The sequence below is a fragment of the Aulostomus chinensis genome, chromosome 22, assembly GCF_037954235.1.
Source record: "Aulostomus chinensis isolate RoL2024-O1b breed Wild chromosome 22, RoL_Achi_v1.0, whole genome shotgun sequence".
NCBI lineage: Eukaryota > Metazoa > Chordata > Actinopteri > Syngnathiformes > Aulostomidae > Aulostomus > Aulostomus chinensis.
This window is the reverse complement of record NC_141341.1, coordinates 8226906-8240368: the sequence shown is the minus strand read 5'-3', so window position 1 is coordinate 8240368 and position 13463 is coordinate 8226906. Positions and strand designations below refer to the sequence as shown.

General features: G+C 41.1%; 1 protein-coding gene across 4 annotated transcripts in view; it reads left to right on the top strand.

The window, feature by feature from the left end:
* Nucleotides 1–13463, top strand: part of LOC147240602 (CUB and sushi domain-containing protein 3-like) — a 350230-nt gene that overhangs the window by 250766 nt on the left and 86001 nt on the right. For all 4 annotated transcript variants that reach the window (XM_086194222.1, XM_086194221.1, XM_086194218.1 and 1 more), the window contains exons 14-19: nucleotides 4964–5146; nucleotides 5434–5760; nucleotides 7186–7380; nucleotides 9324–9462; nucleotides 10885–11072; nucleotides 11443–11631. In XM_086194222.1, the coding sequence (XP_086050348.1) occupies nucleotides 4964–5146; nucleotides 5434–5760; nucleotides 7186–7380; nucleotides 9324–9462; nucleotides 10885–11072; nucleotides 11443–11631 (1221 nt within the window). The remainder of the gene's footprint in view (nucleotides 1–4963; nucleotides 5147–5433; nucleotides 5761–7185; nucleotides 7381–9323; nucleotides 9463–10884; nucleotides 11073–11442; nucleotides 11632–13463) is intronic.

The following is a 13463-nucleotide window of genomic DNA, read 5'->3' as shown; positions in this document are numbered from 1 at the left end:
CAGAGCCGTTAACGTCCTGTTGGATGGACGCGATGTTTATGATGCCGAGACTGGTCTAAAATTAGAGCGAGAGATAGAGAGAATACAAATAAAAGAATAAATTGAACTGGAACCGAATATTATTTGGTGCCAAACACAATATTTACTGGGCAACAAAACTTTTATAAGCATCGTTAAGCTCATTAAGTGCAACCTTTCATATTTTCATATATAAAAATTTAATCCTGTGGTGAGGGTAATGATGCTGACCAGTTGCATTTGTATGAATATTTCTTTCGCCCACAAGATTAGTTTTGGGTCTCGCAGGGCCCCACAGGATCCCCAATGCTGCTGCAGCACTGTAGTCAAGGTACCGAGCAAGACTCTCTTAATCACACCACACTTAAAAGCATTTCATTCAGAGCGACTGAAACACCATGAAATATGAATTCATGAAATATTCATTCACAGCATAACCAGAAATGTAGTTCATTTTTACAGTCAATAACCTCAGTATCGGGGTGGTGAGGAGAAGCTGGACAGGTGTGTGTGTGTGTGTGTGTGTGTGTGTGTGTGTGTGTGTGTGTGTGTGTGTGTGTGTGTGTGAGAGTGTGTGTGTGTGAGAGTGTGTGTGTACACGCGCACGTGTGCATGAGTGTGTGTGTGCCTCTGAGGTAACCCATGAAGGGCTGGGCTTACTTAATCACGGGGCTGTAAACAGTATTTCATTTTCTAGTCATGAATTATTGACTCGTGTAATATGTATCATGTAATATTCAGTCCTCCTGTAGCCACCAGTGTAACTGATCTTGAAATACTATATCTATACTTCATTCAATTGAAATTTATTGCAAAAAAATAGATTTTTTTTCTCTCTCATTAAGACTTAATCAGAAATTCCATACATATCAAATTGCACGTGGCACAGGCTTATTATGAGTGATCGTTTGACAGGAGAACAGATTTCCTGAAACAGAAAAATAGATGAAACAGGAATTGACTGAACTACTTTTCTATACTTTCCGTCATGAAGTCTCTTAAGATGCTCATCAGGAAGTAGCTGCAGATGGTGTAGAGCTCATAGACGCTTTCGTTCCTGCTATAATCAGAAGAGTACTTTGGGAAATGTGTCTTTAACCTGTCTTTATGTATGGCATTGACAGGTTTTTATTTTCTTGTTTGGATGTTTTTGAAAGAAACAGTCTGACGTAATGTTAATTAACTTTTTGATTTCCTAGCTGTGTTTCTTCACGGTGGCGACAAATGACCCAAAAATACCCTCTGAGACGTGGGTGTCCTTTTCTGTCACCTGTGCTTTCTGTACAAAGATGATTGCAGGAATCTTTGTGGACAGGAACATCCTGAAAGTCACTGATGATGTTTGAATCACAAGACGATTATGGAGGTCATGAGTCACAGTCTGGGCTTGTAGCTGAAGGCAGAGAGGAGAAATGTACGTCTGCTCTATTATATGTCCACATCAAAGAAAACAGCCCAATTATTAGATGTGATACTAAAGTCCAATTTGAGGAGATATTTGGGACTTACACCATCATGTATAAAATGTATTTTGCACACTTTATGTAACAAGAGCAGGCAGAGATGGTGTGTTTTTAATGAGAACAAAAAAAAAATTGATGTCTTTCTTCTTCGCATCTCCTCTAAAATCAATCTTCAAAAGCTCCTCAGTGGCCCGCTTTAGAAACTGAGAGAGGCAGAAAAATGTCAGTGTTGTGGGAGTAATAAATGAGATCATTTTCATTCACCAGACCATCCTGGCTGATATCTCGACACTGTGAACAAGTCAATTGGAGCCACTCCCTTTCGGTCACAGATTCAGACAACCACACGCTAATTAGACAGGCTGGATTTCTCATTTCACTTTTCACACTCTAAACCTGCTGCAGAGTATATAACAGGCTTTTCACTGAATTCCTCTTCTTCTTTGAGTTTGATGCTGCATTCACATGGATTCTGGCAGGGAGGACGGTGAAATGAAAACCCGCAAGACAATGTATGGCCACTGCGATGACGTAGTGTTTAGCTTGCTAAGCTAATATAACATTAGGATTGCCTTTATCCTATTATCTCCGTAGGATTTCCAGCTCTGGTCGTACTTTGTAGTTCTGGGTGTTGTTAACTTCTCTTTGCATCCAGTCATAAATTCTATGACAGTAGAGGCCACAAATGTTGTAAATTTGCAGGGGAGTTGATCATTTCCAGGATTCTCTGCTGGTTTCGTCTCATGACTCCTGCTCTTGTCCACTTAAACAACTCAGAGTCTCATGGCAGAAGATGTTTGGTTGGAGCCTATCCCAGCTGACATTGGGTGAGAAGCGGGGTTCACCCTGGACGGGCCGCCAGTCCGTTGCGGGGCCATCAGAAGCAATTAGGGGTTCGGTGTCTTGGTCATGGATAATTGGACATGGTCACTAGAGGAAGTGAGGATCGAACCAGCGACCCTTCCGTTCCTAGACAGCTACTCTACCTCTGAGCCACGACGCCTATTTAAAGAACATTTGTGCATAAAATATTGATGATGTGTTGATTGAGAAATATACATTTTTATTTCACGACCTTCAATCAGTGAATTGTCGTGACTGAACGTGTTAACCCATCTTAATTATCCTAAACTTCAAACCTCTATTACCACACACTGGGTTGCAAGCCACAGGTGGATATTTTGATGGATATCTTATTTGAGTTGTCAAATAAATCTGCAGTTTTCCACAATTTATATCTACAGTACACATTTGCCCACATGAAAAAAAAAGCTTCTCTCTGACCGCTCTCCCAATTCAAGCCATAATTTAGCAAGATTCTGCGGGCAAAAAAAATAAATGAATAATGAGAAAATAAATGGGTGACAGTACAAAAGATGGTACATGAAAAACAACATTAGACTCTGCATGTAACCACACAACTATACATGCAGCGCTCAGTCACTATTAGTGGCCCAGCTGTAAAATCAATTCCACAATGGTCACAAAAGAGAAATAGCCAATATGTTTTTGCCTCCAATCTCATTATCCTCCTGAAATCTATTACCTTCGCTCTTAGATCTTTGGATCTTTAATGCATTTACGTAGCTCTCATCTGTGTGTGTTTGTTTGTGTGCATACGTGTGTATTCCCATGGAAGATGCAGAGTGAGAAAGATAGAACACTGTAGATGGAACCGAACGGAATGGGACCCAATGTGCAATCACAAACGTAATATTGAAGTTGTACACATACTGTATACACATACTGTATACACACTCACACACACACACACATGCCTGCAATTGAAGGAGTCTAATCCCCTTTGTGAGACTGTCAGTCTTGTTGTTACACACACAATGGGATTATTTGTGTGTGTATGTGTGTGTCTGTATGTGTGTGTGTGTGTGTATTTTAGATTGGAAGAAATGTGTATGCTTGTGTAAGAGAATGAGTGTGCATATGCATTTGTGTGTGTGTGTGTGTGTGTGTGTGTGTGCGTGTGTGTGTAGCAGCAGTGTGGGAATGTTCCGACATCAGCCTGTTTTTTTCACCAATGCAATTTGTTCTCCATTCTGCTGCTCGTGGCACATGTGTGCCTGTGTATGTATAGGTGTTTGCGTGCATTTGTACGCGTGTGTATGTTCACACACAACTATACAGGTTAGGTTGCGATTGGTTGAGTCTGTGGGTCTCATAAAGACTGTGTCATGATGGAAATTAATGCAATACATCACAACAAACATGCACACACACAAACACACACACACACACACACACAATGGCAAAACACACCCAAAGCCCACATTTTTGTTTTCTGTCATGGGCCACTCCTGTAAATAATACTGAATATTGGAGAGTAGAGCAGGGGAATACAGGAGAGGAAGGCTGGGGAAACATCCAGAAATGCCATACGCAGTGTTGGAACCAGAATGATGGCGCAGTTATATCTTAACTATGAAGAAAAAAATGTTCGCTAAAACTTTTTTTTTTGGTATGTTTTTTTTTTCTTTTACACTTTCAAGAGGCAAAGTGTCCCTGCAAGTTGTCTTTACCATGTCGTTAAGAATACAAGTGCAACACAAATTACAGGTGCTGCAACCATAACTGTAGCTTCACAGCTGTAGGTGAAGGTGTTACTGCTCTATGCGCGCTCAGTTTATGTTTGCCCGTTAAGCAAATGTCTGGCTCAGTATCAGCTGCAAGCAATACTCATGTATTGTGTGTTCTGATGAGTAGAATATATCCTGATGGTCAGAGCGAAGGTGAACAAAGTCGTCGTTTTTACTTTTAAAAGTCAGAGGAGGGAAACATTCAGTTTGAAGCGTAACTGTGACCAGGCATACAGAAATGCTTCAGTAATGCACGCTGTGATTTGATACCACACAATTCTGGGATGTCTGAAGCTAATTTATCCACTTTTAACATCACGTGGTGACATTAAAACAAAGTCAAACCTGGATTCTGGCAGCAGACACTGATTGAACCCCAGTAACTGTCAATATCAGCAAATTATCGTTATTAAATACAAGAATAGAGAATAATGAGTCAAAGATTGTCTTGTCAATCTCTGGTTAGTTTTAAACCAGTGTGTGTGCGCGCACGTGTGTGTGTGTGTGTGTGTGTGTGTGTGTGTGTGTGTGTGTGTGTGTGTGTATCTGGTTATGACAACTTGTGTGTCTCCCAGCTAACTGTTGTTACCATCTGACTAAACACAAGCCACCTTGATATCAGTGCTTTCAGTTGTGATGAACCAGCTTGTTCTTTTTTTCCATTACTAAGCCCACTTCCAGTGTGCCGGAGGTTATGGTCCTGCCGAGCCTCAGATGAGCTCACTGTGTTGTTAATGATTACAGTGTACATGGGGAATACATGTTACCAGCAGCTGATTCAGTGCCTCTTTTAATTTCATGTCGTTTCATCAGACTGGCTTCTTGTAAAGAATGTTCAAAATCACCAGACCTGTTGGTCGATGTCAACTTTTGGACTTTGTATCTTTACAGAAATAGACAAGGAGAGCTGTGGCGACCCAGGGACTCCTCTGTACGGGATAAGAGAGGGGGACAGCTTTTTAAACGGAGGAATCTTGAGGTTTGAGTGCCAGTTTGGCTTTGAGCTGATTGGAGAGAAAACAATCTCCTGCCAAGACAACAATCAGTGGTCGGCAAACATCCCCATATGCATATGTAAGTATTTAAATCAACCGACTGTTAAGTCTTTGGTTATGCTTGCACAAGAAGGAAGTAAAAATAAAAACATGGCATGTGCTCTTATGTGATGTTGATAAGGTTCAATCGGACCTGTTACCATGGTGACAGTGCAGAGTTTATGATGGCCTGGAGCAGATGATGACCGATGATGATGTGGAGATGAATATTTAACAGAGACAGTTTCTCTGTGCATCCCCTTCTTCCTCTCATCATTTTCATATTTCTGTCTCTCCGTCTCCGTCTCTGTCTCGTCCTCCCAACAGTCCCCTGCATGTCCAACTTCACAGCTCCCTCAGGAACTGTTCTCTCCCCTGATTACCCAGAAGGCTATGGGAACAACATGAACTGTGTCTGGCTCATTCAATCAGAACCGGGCTCCAGAATTCACTTGGCATTTAACGACTTTGACCTTGAGGCGCCTTACGATTCCCTAACGGTGAAAGATGGCGAGACAAATGACGCCGTTGTCATCGGGAGGTTCTCTGGAGCGGAGAGTCCGTCTCATCTGACGTCCAACACGAACACGCTGAGGCTGGAGTTCCAAGCTGATCACTCCATGTCAGGAAGAGGATTTAATATCACTTATAGCAGTATGTTAATCTTTTCTTGAATCATTTTTTTTAATCCAATCAAAGGGATTTCTCCATTTTATTTGTTGCAGTGCAGCAGAAAAACAAAAAAAGATTGATGTCTAAACAGCTAAAAAAAAAACAAGTTGCTTTTCTTTTCGTGTCATCTCACAATCACATTCACTCCATTTAAATTTGGAATATTTTGATATTTCCTGGTAGATTCATACTGTTTTTAAACACCAGAAGAAAATGGAATTTAGAATAAGGCTGATTGATTGATTCAAGGGGAGTTGTAAAAGCAGTTAAGAGTAAGGCATATGTTGAATGGGACGGAGGGGGAAGTGAGGCACATTTTTGTGGAACTTTTCACGTGACGGTTTCTTTACCCCGACTCAGGTGAGAAGCTATGATGTTCATCTTGAGTACAGAGAGACACCCAGGATGCATTTAGCTTTGCTTAGCACACAAAGTTACTGTTATCCTCGTTCCGTCACAAAAAATTCAAACAGCTGCCTTTAAAAAAACATTAACACACACACACAAAACGCATCTTGAGTCTTTAACCTCTGTCGAAATAGAACCCGAGATGTTACGATTTTAGAATATTTAGCATTTTAGAAGCTGTGTGTTCATGTAAAGTTGTCAGCCGCTGCAGCTTTTGTAATTGATCAAAATGCAGGCGCCTCTCAGATGTATTGATGACTTGTTTGCCAGACAAGAGGATATAACCTGCACTGTAAACAAAGTCATTTTGAATATCTTAGAAAGCATATTTGTTGCATTTTGATGGAGGTGAAAGATTTGTCCTCCTCCAAGTCTTTGAACAAATTTAGCCTGAATACATACAGGACAAACACGGCCGGAAACTGATGTTTATCCTCTCTTCTCAATGTGAGTTTGACGGCACGTTTCCCAAAATGTCTACGTCTCATTTTTGAACATTTTATGATTTTTTTCGGGGTCACTGCACTTGTAATTTTCTTCCATGTCTGGCCTGATAATGCCAGATTGCTGGTGTAGTGGCAAACAGGACCAAACTTGGATTTGACAAACTTATTATCTGATGAAGTAGACCATGTCCCCAAGCTGGCAAATTTATCAGAAACCACATTGCTCGAACTTTTCCAGGCACAGTGCAAATACACTGTAGCATGATAAATGAGCATATGAGCAAAATTATGAAAGACGTGGCAGGAATACAGAACAGACAGATCACAGGAGACATTTTCCAGGCCAGGACTGGACACTGAAATACGTCAGGCAGCTATAAATCTATATGATCAAAAATTTCATCAAAGTGATGAGCGAAATGCAGCCTGCGAGCGCCTGTAAAATACAGGTTTCGTTTTCCTCGAATTACGTTCCTCGTCTGTCTCTTTCAACACTCATTCTCCAGTAACTTTCCCCCTTTTATCTGTGTCACCTTGTAAACTTTTACCCCAGCGTTTGGCCACAATGAGTGCCCAGACCCTGGCATTCCCATCAATGCCCGGCGCTTTGGAGACAGTTTCCAGCTTGGCAGCTCCATCTCTGTGGTCTGTGAAGACGGTTTTATCAAAACCCAAGGAACTGAGACCATCTCCTGCCAGTTAGAAAGAGGGAAAGTCATGTGGAGTGGGCCCATCCCTAAATGTGAAGGTAAATATACACTCTTTTGCTGATTGAACCATTAACCTGGGAGCTAAATCCTCATTGTTGTTGCGCTCAGGAGGTGGAAACAATCTGCGGTGTCCAGTCAGCCTCAACTATTAAATGCTCTGCAACCACAGACACACGTTGCCTTTGAATCTATAAAACCCTTTAATGTAAATTTTACATGGGAAAGGACACATTTGTCAACACAAATGAATATTTCAAATATAATTGGATATATTTAATAGATATGTATATTTTAAAAGTCACATGCAATGTGACAGCTTCATTGAAAATTAAACTGAAGTGCATATTAGGGGCAGATGGAGTAAAATATTTAAGTGGTGGCAAGAGACATGGCAGCAGTTCACTTATACTCGCTCACATCATAACATTGGAAAAATATACACAATTACCATACTGCCATTAAATATTGTGGTTCACTTCATATAAATATATTAAGGGGGCATTTTTCAATCAATGGTCTCATTTTCAAACTTTTTTGCCAGCACATTTCATAAAATGTTTTTTTTTTATAATCAATATTGTTTGTAATGGTGTATCTGGTTTTAGAAATGCTGATTAGACAGCAAAAGTCCTTTTCTCTGAACTTCAGTTTGAAAATGTGGTGAAAGTGCAAACTGTGCATTGCTGATCTGGATTTTGGTCGTGTTTTTCTGCAGAATCAGCGGTTATGCTGGTTGCTGCAGGCAATCTGGAGACACTCGTAAGCACCTGTGACAGTTTGGGTTCACTCGGATTTGAACACGAGTTTACTGTAACTAAACTAAACATCCCCACTGCTCTGCTGTAGCCCACGCAAGCCTGCACACACACACATAGTGGAGGGAGACAAAAAAAGCTGCAGCAAAAATCTGGTAGAGCCGAGGAGAAATGGTGAGATAGCGGTGCCCACTGCAGGGGAGGCGAGCAGCAGCTGGTGAGGTTTATTGGAAGTGTCATGTATTACTGCAGTTACACACGGACATCAGAGCTTTGCTCTTTAAACAACTTTTTATATATTTTGGATTACATTTAAAAGTCAGGGGAGGGATTCGGTGGTAGCTGCCACCGCTCTACTGTACTACTCCCTACTTTTACTGAGCTATTTCAAATATCATTATCAATTTCCCACGGTACCTCTGGTCTGCCCTCGCACACTCCACAAAACATTCAGCAGGCTGTCAGCCTGACATGGACAAATGTAGGTCAGCTCTGCAAATGCAAGTCAAGTCTTGGTAGGACAAAAGGAAACAGAGGAAGAATGACATTATATCACTTGCCTATCCTGCTCAGGCCTCATCAGCCATCGGGGGGATGTATGCAGCCCCGTTCCTCAATCTACATTAGCAATTCCCTACTATGAAAAGTGTAATCAACATCAGGATATTTAATAAGTTTATGGCCAACTATTCATTTATTTTAACTCCACTCTTGTCCCACAGGACCGGAGAGCCAGACTTCTCCTAGCACAAGACTTGTGTTTCATGTTAAACGCACGTCTGCCTCAGGAGGCATCTTTACCATCATATTGTCGGACACACATCATAAGAAGTGGGACTACTTTACTGTTGCCTGCTATAGCTTTCTCACTTAATATTGGATCTACTCCAATATGTGTGTCCCCATTTAACCATTGAGATCCTCTTAAATAGAGCAATCTACTGTACGAAAGTACTATCCCTGAATAAGCCGATTGATTTATTCTGTTGTTGCGTCTCTGCAAGTAGCTAAAACACTAATACGCAGGGAAAAATACATTCAAAAATGAAATATGTCTGTATTATAGCTGATCAAATATTGGCTTCTGTGTGACAACAGCACATTTTCAATTTGGTTATAAGTCACTCTATCCTGGACTTAACTTTGGGGATCTTTAAACATGTCTCGTCTTTTTTGTTTTGTTATTTTGGAGTCCTCTACTTCCTTCCTCTGTCTTCCTCCTCCAGCTCCATGCGGAGGCCACTATTCAGCCCCCAATGGTGTGATTTTGTCTCCTGGGTGGCCCGGTTACTACAAGGATTCCCTCAGCTGTGAGTGGGTGATTGAATCCGAACCTGGACGCTCCATCAAAATCACATTTGACAGGTGGGTGGCTTCATTATTTGATTGTCCATAATAGAAGGACTCTCCGAGCTCTGAATGTGCTGATGCAATCAACCACATTTATGAGGATTCAACAAGGATATAATAATCTGTTGGAGGCAATAATTAATACAGAGAGTTGCACATTGATTTGAGAGTCAAGGTAATATTTTCTTTTTTTATGATGTATTCCCTGAGCATGGAGCAGGTGATGGAGGCAGTACTTGCTTTAATTGTTTTTTGAGTTCAGTTTCAATATTATTTCCTCATAAAGCACATTTAGTAATTGGCTCAACAACCATTAAAGAAATCCACATAAAGCCAACTGGAGCATATTAAATAAAACATATAAAACATACAAAAACATTATTTTTTCTCTCTCAGACACTGGTTTTCAGGACCAATTGGTGACCAAAGAGATTCAGAAGGAATTATTGACGAATGGATACTGCTTCTTTTATGAATACCATAGATCATTGTTGTTGCCCTAATTATATTAAAGCTATACAGTACAGTACCTTTTTTCTTCATTTTCTGGCAATGACAGTTATTGCAAACCACCACGGACACATGTTTATATCGTAGGCAGCACCTTACCTTACTCTGTTGTCCCTGCTGGAGCTGTAAAAGTGTAGATACATTGTTTTGTCATCAAACCCCTATGAAATGATTCATTTCAATATTTCGCTTTAATCCATTGGGTTTGGTAGCATTTAGAAAGTCTAGAAATCATTCATCCAAATTTGATTAAGCAGATGGCTAACCAGATGACTGCCGTTTAGCCTGCTCCATCATTACTTCTCAGCCGTAAAACAATGGATAAATTGTTTTGAATTTCACACAACCCCTGCGAAATGACTCGTTTGACTATGAGATGTTCGGACATTTATTTGGTAAGTGCTGAAGAGCTGTAGGGTTAAATTATTTATCCAAATACAATTAGCAGAAGGCTAATTAGGAGTAGCTGCCATTAGGCTACACAGTTGTCTCTGGTTCAGCCCTATTATGATCGATAAACTGTGTTGAGGGTCACATACCCACTGCAAAATGACTTGTTTGATTATCAGATATACAGGCATTTATTTTGAAGGTGTAGAGGAACCATAGTATTCAATTATTTATCCACAAGTTAGCAGAAGGCTAAACTTTTATTTGGAAAGTGAATGCATCCTCCCGCAGCGAGAGAATGGTGCTGCACACACAAAGTCCATATATTGTGAACTGCAGAGAGATTTACCACTGTGATTAGCTTCACCAGCATTGTGTGTGCTAGTTAAGAAAGGGATTGAATCTAAGGAACAATCATTAACTGTGGTGCTGCACTATAGATTTAAATATAAAGGCTTTTATTCCAAGTCTAAGTCACTGATGACAGTGAGATGACATGAGAAATGTGAAACTGATCATCTTAGTATTATCTCCCAGATTCCAGACGGAGCTGGGTTATGACTTCTTGGAGATCCACGATGGACCCAACCTCCTGTCACCTCTGGTCGGATCTTTTAATGGTACCCAGGTGCCTCAGTTCCTGTTCAGCAGCAGCAACTTTCTTTACCTGCTTTTCACCACCGATAACAGCCGATCAAATGCCGGCTTCAAAATATTATATGAAAGTAAGTGAGAAGCTATTTCAGTCCTTGTCTACATTAATATCATGGTCCATGCTTGTTCTTCTCCAGATCAGAAAACCTGTCCTGGCTATGCAGGGTAACCATGAAACTGTATTTCTGGAAATAATTTTTTTTTCTCCACTGAATGTCTCTGACTATTCTCCCAGTGGGCGTATGTGCTGTCAGGGCACATTGCATACTAGCAGCCCCCCACACATCTATTCACAAGTTGAACAGGTCATTTGTTACCTGTCCAAATAACCTTGACTGCCCTGCCTGACACAATATGTGGAGATGCAGGTTTTTCATTATGCAGCAACATAAAAATACCTGTACACACATACTATCTTGGCTTTCTTTGTTCACTTTTCAGGCGTTACAGTGGACAGCTACTCCTGCCTGGACCCTGGCATCCCTGTTAATGGTATTCGCTATGGACAAGATTTCTCCATAGGTTCCACAGTGTCATTTGGCTGTGATTCTGGCTACAGACTGAGCCACGAAGAGCCACTAGTATGTGAGAAGAACCACTGGTGGAGCCATCCTTTACCCACATGTGATGGTAAATAATTCATTAGAACCTCTAAGGCACAGATTCACAACAAAATAAGAAGCTGGCGAGGCTGCAATGGTGAATCATTGTTCGTAGTATAAAATGGTCCTGCACAATCATTCTTTGGTTTACGGTATTTCTGAAGTCCTGCACTCTGAATCCTCATGGTCAGTGGCAGATATACTTATTTCCCAAACTAATATTCTCATAATTCTGGTAACAGCCTTTTTTTTTTTTTTTTTGCTGTATTTTTTTGTATTTAACATTTTTTTGGGAACAACAAAGCAAATTATTTTAAGGCTAATTCAACTTCATCTACTGAATTATCATTTTGACAGACCTGACTGGAACATTCTTGGCTCAAAGGTAGAATGTTGAGTTGCAGGTTTTAAAAGCAGATGTGTGAAATAAGAGCTATAGATTCTGATGTCCCCGCATGTGGAGCTGAGTCACTTCGAACATGTTGTTCTGCATCCAAAGTTGTCCATGGTTGAATCCCATACTGTAGATACATACTCAAGCACACACACACACACACACACACACACACACACACACACACACACACACACGCACACACACACGCATAATGCATTCCCTTGCCCCTTACCCTAAACCTAACCAGAACGTCATTCTAACTTCAACCCCAAAACCAAGTCTTGACCTTCAAACGGCCCTTTGAAGATATGAGGACTGGCTAAAATGTCCTCACTTTCCAGAAAATGTCCTCACTCTGCAGTTAAATACATTTTCTAGCCCTCAGTATGTAGCAAGTATAAGAACACACACACACACACATCACAAACACAAATGCATGCACATGTATGCAGGAAGGGGTAATTTGCAGTGACAGCTGATGTTGCTAATAGGGTATGATTTTAGGAGAAGATTGTGTGGTGTGTCTGTGTGTGTGTGCGTGTGTGTGTGTGCGTGTGTGTGTGTGTGCGTGTGTGTGTGTGCGTGCGTGTAATGCTTTTTCCACGTGCCTCCTTTCACCCTCTCTCCTGTGCAAACACAGGAAGGTTTGAGGTAAGGCTGATGTGAGCCTGTGTTGGCTGTCACCTCCTCTCTCTTCTCTCTCAAATCAACGGGGGGGGGGGGGGTACGTGAGAGAGGAAGGAGACTCTCTCTCACTCGCTCTCTCTCTTTCTCTCTCTCTCCCCCTCGGTGTCTTGGTGTCCCTGTTGGTCCCTCTCTCCAATCACGATGACAGGAAAGAAAGATGCAACACTGCTGCATCAGTTTTGTGGCAGCTTGCTTGCTTCAACTTGTTGGCTCATTCACCCGTTAACCACATTTGAATTGCACACTTCCTGCAGCTGGAGGTGGTTTCCTCCGAGGAGCCAGTTTGAGCATATAAACATCAAGCATGCTGCCCCAAATCTGTAAGCTGAATACCTGTGTTTACACAGTACGTATAATCTAAATTGGAAGAGCATGTGCGCAGCTTCAGTCTTTACCATGGATCAGGTGTTACGGTAGTAAGAAGAATCATTTTAATTTAGCTGGTGATGGTGTTTGTCCTCATAAGTTTCAGGCTATAGAGGCGATACATCATTTAAAAGGTGTGGTGTTGGTGACAGATGTTTGTGACAGAGGGAAACAAGATGGATCCACACATTACAATCTGAGAGCCCCAAAGGTGTGAAAGAGAAACTGCTGTGGGGTTCCTCTAATGGCTCAGGGCTCATTACAATATCTATGTTGACTAGCTGGGTTTGTTCCAGTGACATTTATATATCATCTCTTACAAAAAACAACAACAAACAAACAAACAAACAAATGATGTCTTTTAATGTCATGGTCCAACTTTATGTAAATGTCTTCAGTAGTTTTATTTT